General features: G+C 45.4%; 2 protein-coding genes across 5 annotated transcripts; one reads left to right on the forward strand and one right to left on the reverse strand.

Annotated features, from left to right (window-relative positions):
- Nucleotides 1-84: 84 nt before the first annotated feature.
- On the reverse strand, nt 85-3,722 carry buc (bucky ball). The gene is made up of 7 exons (XM_055866869.1): nt 3,634-3,722; nt 3,362-3,416; nt 3,101-3,259; nt 1,349-3,025; nt 1,128-1,238; nt 894-995; nt 85-811 (listed from the first exon to the last, which is right to left on the reverse strand). Exons 2-7 carry the CDS (start codon nt 3,366-3,368, stop codon nt 780-782), a joined length of 2,088 nt encoding a protein of 695 aa, XP_055722844.1. The 5' UTR covers nt 3,369-3,416; nt 3,634-3,722; the 3' UTR covers nt 85-779.
- Nucleotides 3,714-13,973, forward strand: LOC129814082 (E3 ubiquitin-protein ligase RNF31-like). 4 transcript variants are annotated; one of them, XM_055866866.1, is made up of 23 exons: nt 3,714-3,813; nt 4,595-4,796; nt 5,004-5,150; nt 5,378-5,533; nt 5,622-5,678; nt 5,852-6,020; nt 6,098-6,257; nt 6,398-6,540; nt 6,805-6,977; nt 7,141-7,374; nt 7,730-8,065; nt 8,341-8,526; nt 8,835-9,041; nt 9,211-9,384; nt 9,617-9,715; nt 10,817-10,906; nt 11,035-11,149; nt 11,829-11,941; nt 12,212-12,322; nt 12,488-12,536; nt 12,622-12,718; nt 12,847-13,012; nt 13,098-13,973. In XM_055866866.1, the coding sequence occupies exons 2-23, from the start codon at nt 4,596-4,598 to the stop codon at nt 13,146-13,148; spliced, it is 3,234 nt and encodes a 1,077-aa protein (XP_055722841.1). In that variant the 5' UTR covers nt 3,714-3,813; nt 4,595; the 3' UTR covers nt 13,149-13,973. The 4 variants fall into 4 exon arrangements, with proteins under 4 accessions (XP_055722841.1, XP_055722840.1, XP_055722842.1 ...); XM_055866865.1 differs by lacking the exon at nt 3,714-3,813 and adding an exon at nt 3,923-4,261; XM_055866867.1 differs by lacking the exon at nt 3,714-3,813 and adding an exon at nt 3,923-4,261 and having other exon boundaries at nt 6,401-6,540.
- Nucleotides 13,974-14,419: the final 446 nt, after the last annotated feature.

The raw sequence follows: 14,419 nt of genomic DNA on the forward strand, positions 1-14,419 counted from the left end.
CCATCTTGTAGAGCACTATCCACACCTTTCATGAAACTGAGGCATCAAACTATTCTTCGTGATGAATGTAGCACTAGTCTCTTAAAAAAAGTCATTTTTTAAAGTGCAATGCAAGGATTTTAATGACACAACAACACTGTGCAGACAAGTAGATGTCAGTTTGTCAACATTACACTGCAATGCTTAAAATATCTGCACAATAATAAAAACAAGACACATTTAGACTGGCTCAGCTACAAACTAGCCCAACAATTATTTCTTTGCATCTCTTCTCCAAGCCACTGCATTTCCACTGCTTGATACATCTTATTACCTGGGCTTCATCCTCAGTGAACGACACAGACACTGAAAAAGAGTTTAAAAGCTGCAGAGTAGACTGGACCTACACCTCCCAGGTCCATTCTGGTCTGCAGGTCAACATGGGGGTTAGTATCACAGTACGGTCTGTGAGGCTGCAGCCCAGGCTGTGATAAGGATGAACACAGCGTCCAACATGGGGGTTAGCGTCACAGTACGGTCTGTGAGGCTGCAGCCCAGGCTGTGATAAGGATGAACACAGCGTCAACATAGCTACCATCAAGCAGTGGAAATGCAGGCATCTACTGTGTAGCTAGTTGAACTGCCGCCTGAGATTCTTTAACCACGTATACAAACATTACGAGTGTCTATTAATTTATTACAATGTGTTTTGTGTGTATTTCATAGTGCAAGTGAATTTATATATATTAGGTAATACATTTAGAATAAATATATTAGGTGCGGTGCAATTCTTAAATAGGCTAATATCTTGTGCCCCTTCTCTTTGTGGTCCCTGAAGAAGAAAAAAAAAGTTAGTGTTATCATTTCAAAACGTGACAAAAGTAGTAGTATCTCTACTGCAACACAACCCTTACCTCTGCCCCTCTGGCAGCGAGAGAACTCTGATTCTTCATGATCGTCATAGTCAGTCCTTCGGGGCCTCTGCTGAACAAATGGCCTTCTGCGTGGGGGTCTCACTGAAGGATACAGAGGGAGGGAAGCATGAGCTGGGACACCAATAACGGCCAGGTCAAACAGTGAATGACTAGTGAAAAGTAGAGAACTGATCAAGGCAATGGGTAACTCGGCAGTTTAAACAGGAAACTCACTTTGTTCTTGTGACCCATTGTACGGTCTCCAAGACTTTGGCTTATATTTGGCACCAGAACTCCCCCAGCTATCGTGGTCTGATGCCACAGTGCCTTCTCTCCAAGGCTTCTCTGGGAAACATGACAAATTCACATTTGTAATGAATGACACGAGGATTAAAAGTAAAGACACTATTTAGAAGGGGACATCAGACTACGTCAAGAGATGGAAAGAATCTTACCATTATAAGGCCTGCATGGGGCATTTCTTTGTCCTCCTTTCCCTTTAGACTTGTCAGCTTTGACAGTAGCTTTGTGGTCCTCACAGCAGTCAAAACTCCAGAGGTAACCGTGCTCCTGCTCTTCATGACACATGACTTCATGGTGGTCCTCACAGCAGCCCCTCTTTGGTTTACTGTTTGGAAACTGGCGAGCAGAGGGCTGAGGCACTCTGTTAGGGTGATGTGGTTTCTTCACAAGCACCTGACAGGCACTCAACAGCTCCCCTCGCTCATTGTAGTCATCTTCCTCTAGCACATCTTCATCTGTTTCCTCCCGCTCAACATAACGGCATGGCCCTTGTGAGTCGCCTGGCCTCGACTCTTCCGCCAGGCTCAGGCCACAGCTGAGACAGGTCTTAGAACATTCTGCAAACCCTTCTACTGGGTTGGATTGAGTAGGTACGTTTTCCTTACCAGAGAGGTCAGGTGTTTCGCAGGTTGCCTCGGCTAGCTTGCCGCCTCCCACATACACATGACCACCAGAGATAAGGTCCACATCTTCGATATCAGTGGAGAAGAGCTCATCTCTGGAGGAGAGCTCGTCTATGGATGGGCTGAGGACACTCTGGCGCTCCTGGGCCACTTGCGGGTAGTAGCTACAGTAGTAGGCACTCACAAGCGGGGACAGATGGCTTTGCGGTGGAGGCACCAGACTGGACGCAGCGGAGTCAACATACCACAGTGGATCATCCAGCAGCATGCCTGTAACCTGATCACAGGGCAGCCTGAGGATTCTGTAAGGCAAGTCAGAGGACTCTGCCTTGGAGGCTAGATTATCTACAGGGTCCTTCAGCTCAGAGGCAGATGGAATCAGAACCTTGTCACAATCTTGTTCTGGAGCCAGACAGTCAAGTGAGTGGTGGTCATGTGAAGCCCCATTCAGTTCAAGGCTCTGTGTCAAGGCCCCAGAGTCACATTTTACATCCTCTGGAGGATTAGGCTGTTCTCTGGACTGCCACTCTATCCCAGGTTCTTCAGTGTTCAGGTAGAGCTTCTCAGAGTGGCATTGCTGCCTAGACTCCTCCAGACTCCCCTCATGGACAGAAGAGCTGTCGATGGGCAGCACCCCAGAGCCCAGGGACCAGCAATCCTGCTTGGCCATCTCCAGGCAGCTCTGGCTGGATTCTGCATCATAGACCAGTGCTGTAATAGTGGAGTCACTGAATACGCTGCTGGGCAGAGAGGAGTCCCTCTGCCTCCTCTTACCCTGCTGGGGTTGTCTCTGTGGCAGAGGTCTCAACTCCAGCTCCCTACGCATCCCACTGAATTCTTCTTCCACATTTCCAGAGGAAGAGATGGTTGTCTCAGAGGTTAGGGACCCTAGGTCAGATTTAGGGTTTAGCTCACTTTCTTCAGGTGGCTTCTCATTGGTTCTGAGCCTGTCCAGACTGTCGATCAGGTTGTGGACAGTGTCGCTCGGATCGGTTTGAACCTCTGAACATGTGGTCTCTCGCAATACACAGGCCTGTTGCTGGTAGTGGTGGCGGTACTGTACGTCGTAGGTCGCAGAGGAGATGTGGGGGTTAAACACCCTACTGTAATCAACAGGCTGCATCAGAGCCTGGGGAACCACATAGCCAGGATACTGCATACCAGTATATGGATATGGAGCCATATATGGACGCACATGAGGAATAACTGGAAATAAAGACATTTTAAATTAAGATGTAAATTCATTTGTTTAAGATGCTAGAAAAATGTGTTCTATTGTACCTGATGGGGGAAGACCATACTGCCCATATGGGTTCATATTCCATTGGTACATATTATAATAAGGTTGAGTTGGTGGTTGAACATAGAAAAATGGTCTTGTGTGATTAGTTGGATGGTGTGGTTGCCCAACTCCCATTGAGTGTGAAGGATTATTCATATCTGAACGAAAGGAGAAATTAGATGATTTGACACTTTCCACAACAAATATTCAATTGAGTAATGTCACAATTGATCAAACCCAATACACTAATAAATAATCACCTTCCATTGCTTGGTCAGGGCTGAAAGACAGCACAGGATATTATACACCGCAATTCTAGTGCAAAGAGGAAACAAAAAGTTAACGTAAGCCTACACGTCATTAGATGGGCATCCTAAATCGGTGTAGAAACTGGTAGTATTGCAGATGCTCTGCCTTCCATTCAAATAAGGCAACAATCTGACTGCATCCACGAACAAGAAATATGTATTATGCCATTACATCAGAGTAATACACATGAAAATGACCGGGGGGGAAAAGTATAAGGACTTACATGTGACCGTGACGGTCCAAAAAAACAAAAACGTAAGACCGTAGGCGTGCACGAAACGAGAGCAACACAAAACTCTGCCTTTCTTCACCCTCCCCACCATATTTATAACCTACTGCGCCTGGGCATTGCAACACCCGCGCCCCACACCAATTAGCGTGTAATCAACTGGATATTTTTCAGGTGAGTGACAGGCAAATTAGGCAATTAGTCATTTTCACCACAAGGTGACACCAAAACTTCACAAACAATGTACTGCACTGCAGCTTTGCGACGTTTCCTCAGTCCAAGCCATATTGGCTCCGGGATCTCTGTTTGAAAATTAGGTTTTGACACACAATGGCGATGCATGGGGGTTAGTTTCTTTGCGCAAAGCAGTATACGGCATTTTTCTCACGCAGTTGTTTACATTCGTAGCTAGTACTGCAGCTAGATTTTACCACGACCCTGTTACTACTTGTTTTAGAATAACATTTTATATATAAAAAATATATATAAATACATGTTTTTAGCGCACAAGTCTGTATTGAGGTGCGTGACATGGTGTTTTGAAAGCACCCGCTTTTGAATGAAATGCCATCTCATCGTGATTCAATGGCTGTCACTGCAGACAGTTGAGCGAAAACACTGGGTAAGCAGATTGCTTATATGACAGTATTTTCATATAGGTAGAGATATAATTTCCACTTCAACTTTAGTTAGCTAGTAATTGTGTTGTTGCAAATATAGAGTACTGCAAATGCAGTAAAAGTCTGGTGGCTGTGTGTGTTCCTTGATATGACAGCCTTGTGATTTAACGGCCACACACTGTCGGGGCTTACAGGTAACGTCTTATGAATGAATGAATGAATGGATGTCAGTAAGGCAAGCATCTTGCTCATCAACTCTGCCTGTGGTGTGGCAGTGCCCTCAATGATTTGCTATCTGATCTGTGTGATGATGATGACTGATGTCTCTTTTCCAGGATGGCTAATACCCTTTCAGACCAGCTAGAGGATGTACGATGCCATGCGGAAGCTTGTCTGTATTCCACTGGCTCAGTGCTGGAGGTCCGTGCCGGAATATCAGCCATGGCCAACATACCCTTACCACCATCGGTCAAATACCGCTACATTGCTGCGGAGACCATGATAATTGAAAACGGCGTCAATAACAACAGGAAAGAAGTGAGTTAGTTTGAGTGTACTTGAAACATTAAACAATGTCCATATCACAATGACATAATTACCTTCACTTAGCCTACATCTTGGAATAGTGAACTCCTCTCTCTCTCTCTCTTTATACATTGTACTCATATTTTTGTTCACTGTCTATTCTTTTCTCAACCTTTTTCTGTATCAAACTTTTTTCGTCTTTGTCCTCTCTCCTGCCAGACCATAGGTTCCCTGCAGAGATTGTCCACAGCACTGAACATTCTGGAGAAGTATGGCTGTAACCTCACCAGCTCCAGTAGGCCCAAGTACTGGCGTGCTGTCAAGCACAACAACCCCGTCTTCAGAGCAACAGTAGATGCCATTCAGGTGAGGATGTCTTCAATACAGGCAGGTGAGATTCTGGATGATGATATGTAGTCTACTGTCTTGTCACTATTGGCATTATGTTGATATAGGCTTAGTTCAATATGAGTCTATAGCCTACTACCTTGCTAATAATGAAGTTAATTGTGCACACACCACAACACTAACGTTATGCCAACAGTATTGCATAAAACCCTCTATAGCCTTTCCTCTCCTCTGTTCTACCCCAGGGAGGAAGGGCAGTGCTTTGTCTCTATGGTTACTCCAATCAGCAGCCAGACGGCCTGAGTTTCCCTGATGAGGTCATGGAGCCTGACATTGAGAAGGTCGCAGCGGTCACCTTGGAGGTCATGAGTCTACGCATGGAACTGGACATGCTCATCAAGGTCTGGACCAATAGCAGTTATTCTGAAATATTTCAAAGAGGTTTCTAAAGTCAGTTGTACCACTGAGTCGTTGTTGATGTTTTCACAGGAGGCTCACCCCCACCCAGAGTTCTTTGAGAGAATTATCCCATCACTGAACCAACAGGTATTTTTCCTATCTCCCATAACCTATCCTCTTCCTCTCTGCCTTCTACATGTTTTTTTTTTTGTTCACCCTATTTGCCTTTCTCTACTTCAGGCAGTTTTTCTATTTGTGTGGTTTTGTGTCTGGTAGTTTCCACCACCATCAGATGACTGAATTCTCCTTTCTGATTCCAGGATGACTTCGGACCCATTTCTGATGCGGTAGCTATTCCCTCCAGCCTCAGAGAGAGCCAGCCCCTGTACATGTCTCTGGCTTCCTTGGCTCAGTCTCCCACTAGTGCCTTTCTTCCAGTACGGACCGCTAACGCCTCAACATCCACCTCTATCTCTACCAGACACACAGGTTGGAAGTGTGTGTGTGTGTATTTTTTACATCTGAAACTTGCATTCAACTTTCCTTGTTTCTCTTCCCCTTTGCAGACAACTGCACTATCTGTGCTATATTCCCAGTGGCTGCCCACTGTAACTCTTGTGTCCAATGGCTGTGTACTGAATGTGATAGACTGTACCACTCCTCTGTAGAGCGAGCCAATCACCACAGGACTGTCGTGACATCCTCTAAAATGCGAAAGAACCACAGGTAAGACATGACAAGTAAGACAAAATAGAAACTGACAGGAAAGGGTGAGAATCGCTACATTTTCAAAGGTGGTGATTATTGCTGAAATGCAACTCCCTGTGTGTTGGGCACTAGATTCACTTCCTCCCTCTCTTTCCCAGCAGCTCCCTCCTGTCATGGCACTGTACCCACTGTACCAGGGTCAACTCCAACCAGGACATACTGTGTGAGACATGTGAGAGACCACGCCTGGCCTCCTCTGGCTCTGCTAAGGATGAGTTCCCACAGCCCTTCACCATCACTGGTCAGTATACACACACACACACACACACACACACACACACACACACACACACACACACACACACCCAACCAACAATGTTTGTGTTTTAATAGTGGTGGTTTGCCTTTTTTGCACTCCAGTCAGTCTCACTCCTCTGTATTTCCATGTATAGTTGTTTATTGTCTGAATATGGGAAGACACTCTTGGTGTATATGAGCTGTTGAGTTAATATTCACCTCTTCCATAGTCCTGTGTTGAGTGTGTTTTCACTGTGTATGTCACCAGAGTGGCAGTGTAAAAGCTGTACGGTGGTGAACGCGGGCATTAGTATCCTGTGTAAGGTGTGTGAGCGCCCCCGCCTGGCCACCAAGCCTCCGGCAACCCCCACACGCCCCCCTCCTACACCCAACCGGCCTGCTGCTCCGGTACTGGGTATGCCAGGAGACCCAGACAGCCAGGTAAACTACTGTTAAAGTCAATGCAGAAGCAGCACATTTTGAGTTGAAATGAAAGTTTCAGATTGTGCCTTTATCACCATGTATTACAGTTGATATTGTTCCTCTATTCCTGTGAGTGTCTAAGCTCACTCAAATTATCTCTTCTTCTCCCATCCTTCTGCAGTGGATGTGTCAGTTCTGTACTTACATCAATTACACTCCAGCATCAGTGTGTGAGATGTGTGACCTCCCCCGCCCCGAGCCCGCCAAAATGCGAGTCAAACTCCACCCTCCATCCCAGGTCAAAAGGGTCCCCGTGCTGTCCGTCAAACCCAAAGACCCACCCATGGAGGACCCTGATTTGAGGAGACAGAAACTGATGAGAGAGGAGGGGCTAAAGCTGATCCAGCTCATTAGAGTGAGTGAAGGCTTTCTGTTTTATCTATAATATGGTGTATAATCACATTACCCCACTACTTGTAATATTACAAGCTATTAGCTAATTTAAGATTTTGGTTCAGAAAAGTTTTTATTGTACCATTGCTGGCCAATTTGGTTGCAGTACTATTAAAACTACAGACTACAGATTTCGGAAAACAAACGATGTGTAAAAATAACATTAGCATCCTCTAGGTGTGTAATATACAGTGTGGTGAGTAGCAGCAGCTGAGGCCTAGTGAATATGTATGACAGATTGGTTTCTTTATTTCCCTCTCTCTTCCTGTCTCTGTTAACTCTTTCTCCATCTTCTCCTCTGTCTGCCTGTCTGTCAGGATGGAGAGAAGAAAGGAGTGAGTCCAGAGGAAGTGTACACAGGCATGCGCGTCTCCGGGGACGTAAACATCCTTCCCTGTGATTGGCTCAAAGCAGAGCTACCTCACTTGCTCGACCAGATCTGTGCCACGGCCTCTTCGTCTCGAGCAGCAGACCTGAAGGCCGGACAGAACCAGAACGGTACTGGTACTGCAGAGGATACAGGTGTGGAGGAGGAGCAGACCAGAGGGAGAGGAGTGACCCTGTCCAGGGCTGAGGCCAAGTTGGCCTGGCTGTCTGCAGGGGGAGACACTGAGAGAGCAGCGAAACAGGCTCTCAGAGACAGACACTCTAAGGTGAGAGACAGGTCAGAAAGTCTATTGCCCATTAAGAACTGGTCTAAGGTCAGTTGTACCGTCACTTTTTTCACTTTGCTGACAGCTATGTGCTGGTTTCCCAGGCCTAGATTAAGTCTAGTCTTGGACTAAAACTGACATTCAATGAAGATTCTCTACTAACTATTTTGAGTCCTGAATTAGGCTTAATCTTGGTGTGGGAAATTGGCCCTATATGTAGGAGATTAGCCTTCGAACACTCAAGGAAGGGTTTGATCTCTCATGTACCTTTGCAGGTAAAGGAGCTGTGTTCTCTGGGGTTCACTGACGAGGTGCGGTGTCAGGAGGTTCTGAGGCAGAGCGAGGGAGAGGTGCGGGGGGCTCTGTCTCTGCTGCAGCGACCCCTCATGGAGCCCTTCCACCAGCGCATGTGGAGCGACCAACCTGAGCCACCCATCGACATCAACCACCCCGACAAACAGGTGGGTCACTGGGGCTCTCTGAACTCCACTATATTTTTCTGGCCATACATTTAGCTGAACACAGAATAGCTATATTGATGATAATCTGTTTATACCTACCACCATTAGAAAGGCCCACAGGTCATACATGTTCTTCAGTCATCTTGACAATTGCTTGATGTCTCACAGTGATAAGAGTTATTTTTTGAGTGTGGCATATCTCTCCTTTCATCATTCCTCTGTATCTGCTTGTCCCCTTCACTGGTCTGATCTCTCTCTCTCCTCTCACTCTTCCCCCTCCACTCCCCCCCTCTTCCCCCTGGGGCCAGCGTGTGTGCCGGAGGCTGCTGGCGGTGTATGACCTGCCCAGCTGGGGCCGCTGTGAGCTGGCCCTGTCCCTGCTGCAGGAGCGCACCGCCCCCTACACCCTAGACGACGTGGTACAGGCCGTACGCGAGTCACATGACCGAGACTTCATCCGCCGGGTGCTGGCCAAAGAGTGCCCCATCTGCCTGTCAGACTTTCCCCACAGCAAGGTACTCTCTCAAGTGTGTGTGTGCGTCTGTGTGCGCAAGCTTGTCTTTACTCAAATTGTAGCAGAAGCTTTTCTCTTTTCTTTTTTTGTTGTTGTTGCAGTATCCCACCCCCCCAACTCTTCTAATCCTTTCTTTCTTTCTTCCTCTCCTCTCTTCTTCCCTGTTTCAGATGCAGTCTCTGACCTCCTGTCAGTGCTCGGTGTGCTGTGGCTGTTTCCAGCAGCACTTCACTATCGCAGTGAGAGACAAGCACATCAGAGACATGGTGTGTCCCGTCTGCTGGGAACCTGACATCAACGACCCCGAACACCTCAACAGCTACTTCTCCACCCTGGACATCCAGGTAGTACATCACACAGAGAACAACGTCACACAACATCTCCCTCAGATTTTCTCTTTGAAGAGAGAAGAAACAGTGAGAAAAAATACAATTCCAGGATTTCAGAGGCTTCTCTCCCTTCAAAATGCAGTTGTTGGTGGTGTCAGTGTTATCTCACGAGACCATACATTTGTTTGCTGGGTGTGTATGATGGTAACACCTGTAATCATATTTTCCTGTGCGTGTGTGTGTGCAGCTGCGGGAGTGTCTGGAGCCGGAAGTGTATGATCTGTTTCATAAGAAGCTGACTGAACAAGCCCTCATCAAGGACCCCAAGTTCCTCTGGTGTAGTCATGTGAGTTCTAATCACATAATAGCCTTGAGCGGGTTTTTAAGGTTTATTTCCTATGTGTACAAAGGCAAAGGAAAAATTTTAGAATGTTTGTTTCCAGACATAATTTGATAATCCCTATTGAGGCTGCCATAAAATCACAGTAATCACACTTCACTAGCTAAGAAATGGCAGTATACAGTGCATTCGGAAAGGATTCAGACCCCTTTCCACATTTTGTTATGTTACAGCCTTATTCTAAAATGTATCAAGTCGTTTTTCCCCTCATCAATCTACACACAGCACCCCACAGTGACAAAGAAAAAACAATTTTTAAAAAAGGTTTGCAAATTTATAAAATAAAAAAAACTGAAATATCACATTTACATAAGTATTCAGACCCTTTACTCAGTACTTTGTTGAAGCACCTTTGGCAACGATTACAGCCTCAAGTCCTCTGGGTATGATGCTACAAGCTTGGCACACCTGTATTTGGGGAGTTTCTCCCATTCTTCTCTGTAGATCCTCTCAAGCTCTGCCAGGTTGGGTGGCGAGCGTTGCTGCACAGCTATTTTCAGGTCTCTTCAGAGATGTTCAATCAGGTTCAGGTCTGGGCTCTGGCTGGGCCACTCAAGGACATTCAGAGACATGTCCCGAAGCCACTCCTACATTGTATTGGCTGTGTTCTTAGGGTCGTTGTCCTGGTAGAAGGTGAACCTTTGCCCCAGTCTGAGGTCCTGAGCAGGTTTTCTTCAAGGATCTCTTGGGGACCTTCAATGCTGCATGCATTTTTTGGTACCCTTCCCCAGATCTGTGCCTCGACACAATCCTGTCTCGGAGCTCTACGGACAATTCCTTCAACCTCTGCTTGGTTTTTGCTCTGACATACACTGTCAACTGTGGGACCTTTATATAGACATGTATGTGCAATGTGCATTTGCAGGTATGTGCAAATGTCCAATCAATTGAAGTTACCACAGGTGGACTACAGTCAAGTTGTAGAAACATCTCAAGGATGATCAATGGGAACAGGATGCACCTGAGCTCAATTTCGAGTCTGATAGCAAAGGTATTTCTGTTTTTTTATTTCATTAACTATTCCTGTCTTCCCCTTCCTACTGTCAGTGTTCCTATGGGTTCATCTATGATGGAGACCAACTGAAGGTCACCTGTTTCCAGTGCAGGAACAGCTTCTGCGCACAATGCAAGAAACCTGTAAGTGACAAACATCCACTCTATTTATGTGTGAGAGAGGGTGATAGAAGGGGATTTTTCTTTGGAGTGAAGCTGGAGCCTAATCTGTATATCATCCTCTCTTGTCTCTGTCACCGTGCATTCTCTAGTGGGAGTCTCAGCACGGTGGTCTGTCGTGTGAACGGTACCAGTCCTGGAAGAGAGAGAATGACCCAGAGTACCAGAGGCAAGGCCTGGCCGGATACCTGCGTGACAACGGCATCAGTGAGTCTCTCTCTCACACACACACACACACCTTCTTAAACACCTCCTCCATTGAGCTACTGTAGCTTTTAACCAGGAAAGGCAGGTACTTGCGGAGGTGTGAACGGCCAGACACTTTACTAGATGTTGGGCTGAGAGAGATCAAATTGGTCTTACTCATAGTTCCTCTTCCAAACCAGTACATTTCATTAGCGTCATGAATAACACTCCCATAGAGGTACTGTAGACCTTCTGCCTGAACTAAGCCAGAGGACTAAGGACAAACCGGACTGCTGCTGCTTTTAACTGTTTGTCGGCACAGTCCGGTTTGTCCTTAGTCTTCTGGCTTAGTTCAGGCAGAAGGCCTACAGTACCTCTATGGTAGTGTTATGGGACCGCATAGAATATTGTCTGTCATTTTCTGTTCATTTCTCGACAATCCATGTTGAATTGTTACCTTTCATCGACACTCAGCAGGTGTTCTACTGCACCTCAGCAGGTGTTCTACTGTATTTACCTTTAGACCCTGTTTTACCAAATTAGAGCAAGTTAGACCCTTTAAGTATTTACAGTCTCTTACATGACCTTCATTTGTGGGAATTATTAAAACTCGTTTAGTTCCTTTCCCTGATGCATTCTCATGTGTACTCTCCCAATACCCGGGAGTCGTTTCCCTGAATTTACTTCCTCTTTCCCTCAGCATGTCCAAACTGCAGGTTCCAGTATGCCCTGTCCAAAGGAGGCTGTATGCACTTCAGCTGCTCCCAGTGCAGGTACCAGTTCTGCAGCGGATGCAACAACCCCTTCCACACTGTAAGTCCCTTAAATGGCTTGGTGTGTTTGTGTTGTTCATTTGTGGGTCGTTCATTTGTGCATCATCGATTGTGCTAGTTCCTGGCAAGGTTTTATCTTATGGGAGTTGACTTGAATGTCACTTTAATGTGGGTGTTTGTTTTTCCTTCTCTCTGCTACTCTCTCCCTCCCCTACTCTCCCACCATTTCTCTCTTTCTTTTCTCTCTCTCTTGCACTCTCTCTTTCTCTCCTTCCTTTTCCCCCCTCCTCTCTCCCTCCCTCTTCTGTAGACTTGTGCAGTGATCCATTGTAGTGTGACAGGCCTGCATGCCCATCACCCTCGAGACTGTCTCTTCTACCTGAGGGACTGGGAGCCTGGCAGACTACAAGCCCTGCTGCAGGTAGATACGCACACGACACACACACGGATGCTCACACTCCATTACAATCACCATAACCACATTATAGCACCCTGACTCACATTCAGTTATAACTGATTTTATTGCGAGAATATCTGTAGATGGACCGCATTAAAATGATTGTTTATTGTTATTGTCTGTTTGCAGAACAAGGGTGTTGAGTTCAATACTGACACCCCTCCAGGAACTCAAGCAGGTAAGATTCTATGTTATTTTCTTTTTACTCAGAAAAACTGAAACGGAGAAATACTAAGATATATAATTGTCTTTCTCTCTCTCAGGGCTGTGCGGAGTGATAGAGCAGAAGGATGAGAGTGGGCAGCAGACGGACTCGGCCTGTGGGGCTCAAACTCAGCCTGGCCATGCAGGACTGTGCGAGTATGTTTCCTCTCACTGCCACCACCAGTGTTTTTCAAGGACTCAAAGGCGCTTTAGAGAACAACAGAGTTCTCCCATGATAAACATGCATCGATGTAACTAACTGGTTTTTGTCTAATCTATTCCAGGAAACACTACAGAGAGTACTTGGTGAGCCTCATCAATGGCCATTCCATCGACCCGGCCCCTCTCTTCAATGCCAACGAGCTGGTGCTGGCCTGTCGGAGATACCAAGTGGATGACGCCCGGGGGGAGCTGGAGGACGATGTGACGTACTATACTCGAATACTGGAGGTATGATTTGATGGTCCTTGTGGAGGGATTTGTCTTTTTCCAAATATTTAGTCACTTGGTTTGAACATTTCTAATCTTATTTCAGAAACTTATTGATGAAGTACCACTTGGAGACAAGGTTCCACGGAAGAAATGAAAACTACTTGTTTGTTCGTTGAAGTGTTTTTAGTATTGAGTGTTGGGATTTTGGCTCAATAGGCCATCAAATGTGTTTGCGTCAATGTGACTGTTACACCACACAGCAGAAAGCTATGCTTACATCCCCATTATTGTGCTACAGTTATTTATGATTCTATATTAGGGCTAAATGCTCAGTTGCACATTCATTTAAAACAGAGATGTATGAGAGTGGGTGTGTGGGTGTGTGCATAACATTTCAAGACTGATAACAGGGTTACAGCTTAAATAACCAGTTATATTTAGAGGCATTGCTTCATTGCACACAGTCTGGAGGTGCATGCTCTTAAATGTATATTTCTGTCTGTGGAAAAAATGATATATATTTAAACACCCAATAAACCACTAGATTTTCACACCAACTCTAATCTAGCACACCTGATTCTAATAATTAACTGGTTTATATGCTGAATCAGGTTAGTTAAAACAGGTTGAGCCGAAAACCTGCAGGAGTGTAGAACTCCAGGAACGGGGTTGGAGAGCCCTGCAATAAACCAAAAGATCAATCATCCACTATGGTTCTGCAATGCTTTTTATCCAAAATGTTCCTGGTATGCTTGCTGTAAGGGAGGTAATTGTGTCCTTAGAGTAACTGCAGGGTTGACATAGTTACTGGAATTTTTGGGGGGGGATTGGATCAGTACAGCCCCAGAGGTAGGATTCTGCTTCAAGACTGGACATTTTGAAACTGGAGATTGTTTCCTCTCCAGGTATCATTGTGAAGTATTTCTACAGTAAATAAATCATACACAATCATTAACAATAAACTTCAGATTTTACTTGAGATATTAATTGTTTTCCCTTAATTGCGTTTGTCTTCAGTGTCAGTGAATTATGACTGAATATCACTTTGTGTAAGTTGGCTATGACTAATGTGGGACTGATTATAAAGGATGTGGCCCACTGTGTGTTGTAGCCCCATGCGCTATGATTAGCAGCCACTGTTATTCACTGTTCAGACTCTGAAAAACACACAGAGCAAGAACTTTAGTGTAACTCAGACCTTTGAAATTGCATTTATTCTACACCAGGTTTCAATGTGCTTATTGACTTACATGTATATGCTCAGTCTACTGTTTGCATAAAATCATGTTTATTAAAAAAAGAGCTGCCTTGACATTTTACAGTCAAAGAGTATTTCAAAACATTTGAGCTTGAACAAGCCTATTGACGGCTCAAATATGAATAATCATACGTGTATTGCTGTTTTTCACTCCAATACTAAGTCAG

The sequence above is a fragment of the Salvelinus fontinalis genome, chromosome 17 (genome assembly GCF_029448725.1).
Source record: "Salvelinus fontinalis isolate EN_2023a chromosome 17, ASM2944872v1, whole genome shotgun sequence".
Taxonomy (NCBI): domain Eukaryota; kingdom Metazoa; phylum Chordata; class Actinopteri; order Salmoniformes; family Salmonidae; genus Salvelinus; species Salvelinus fontinalis.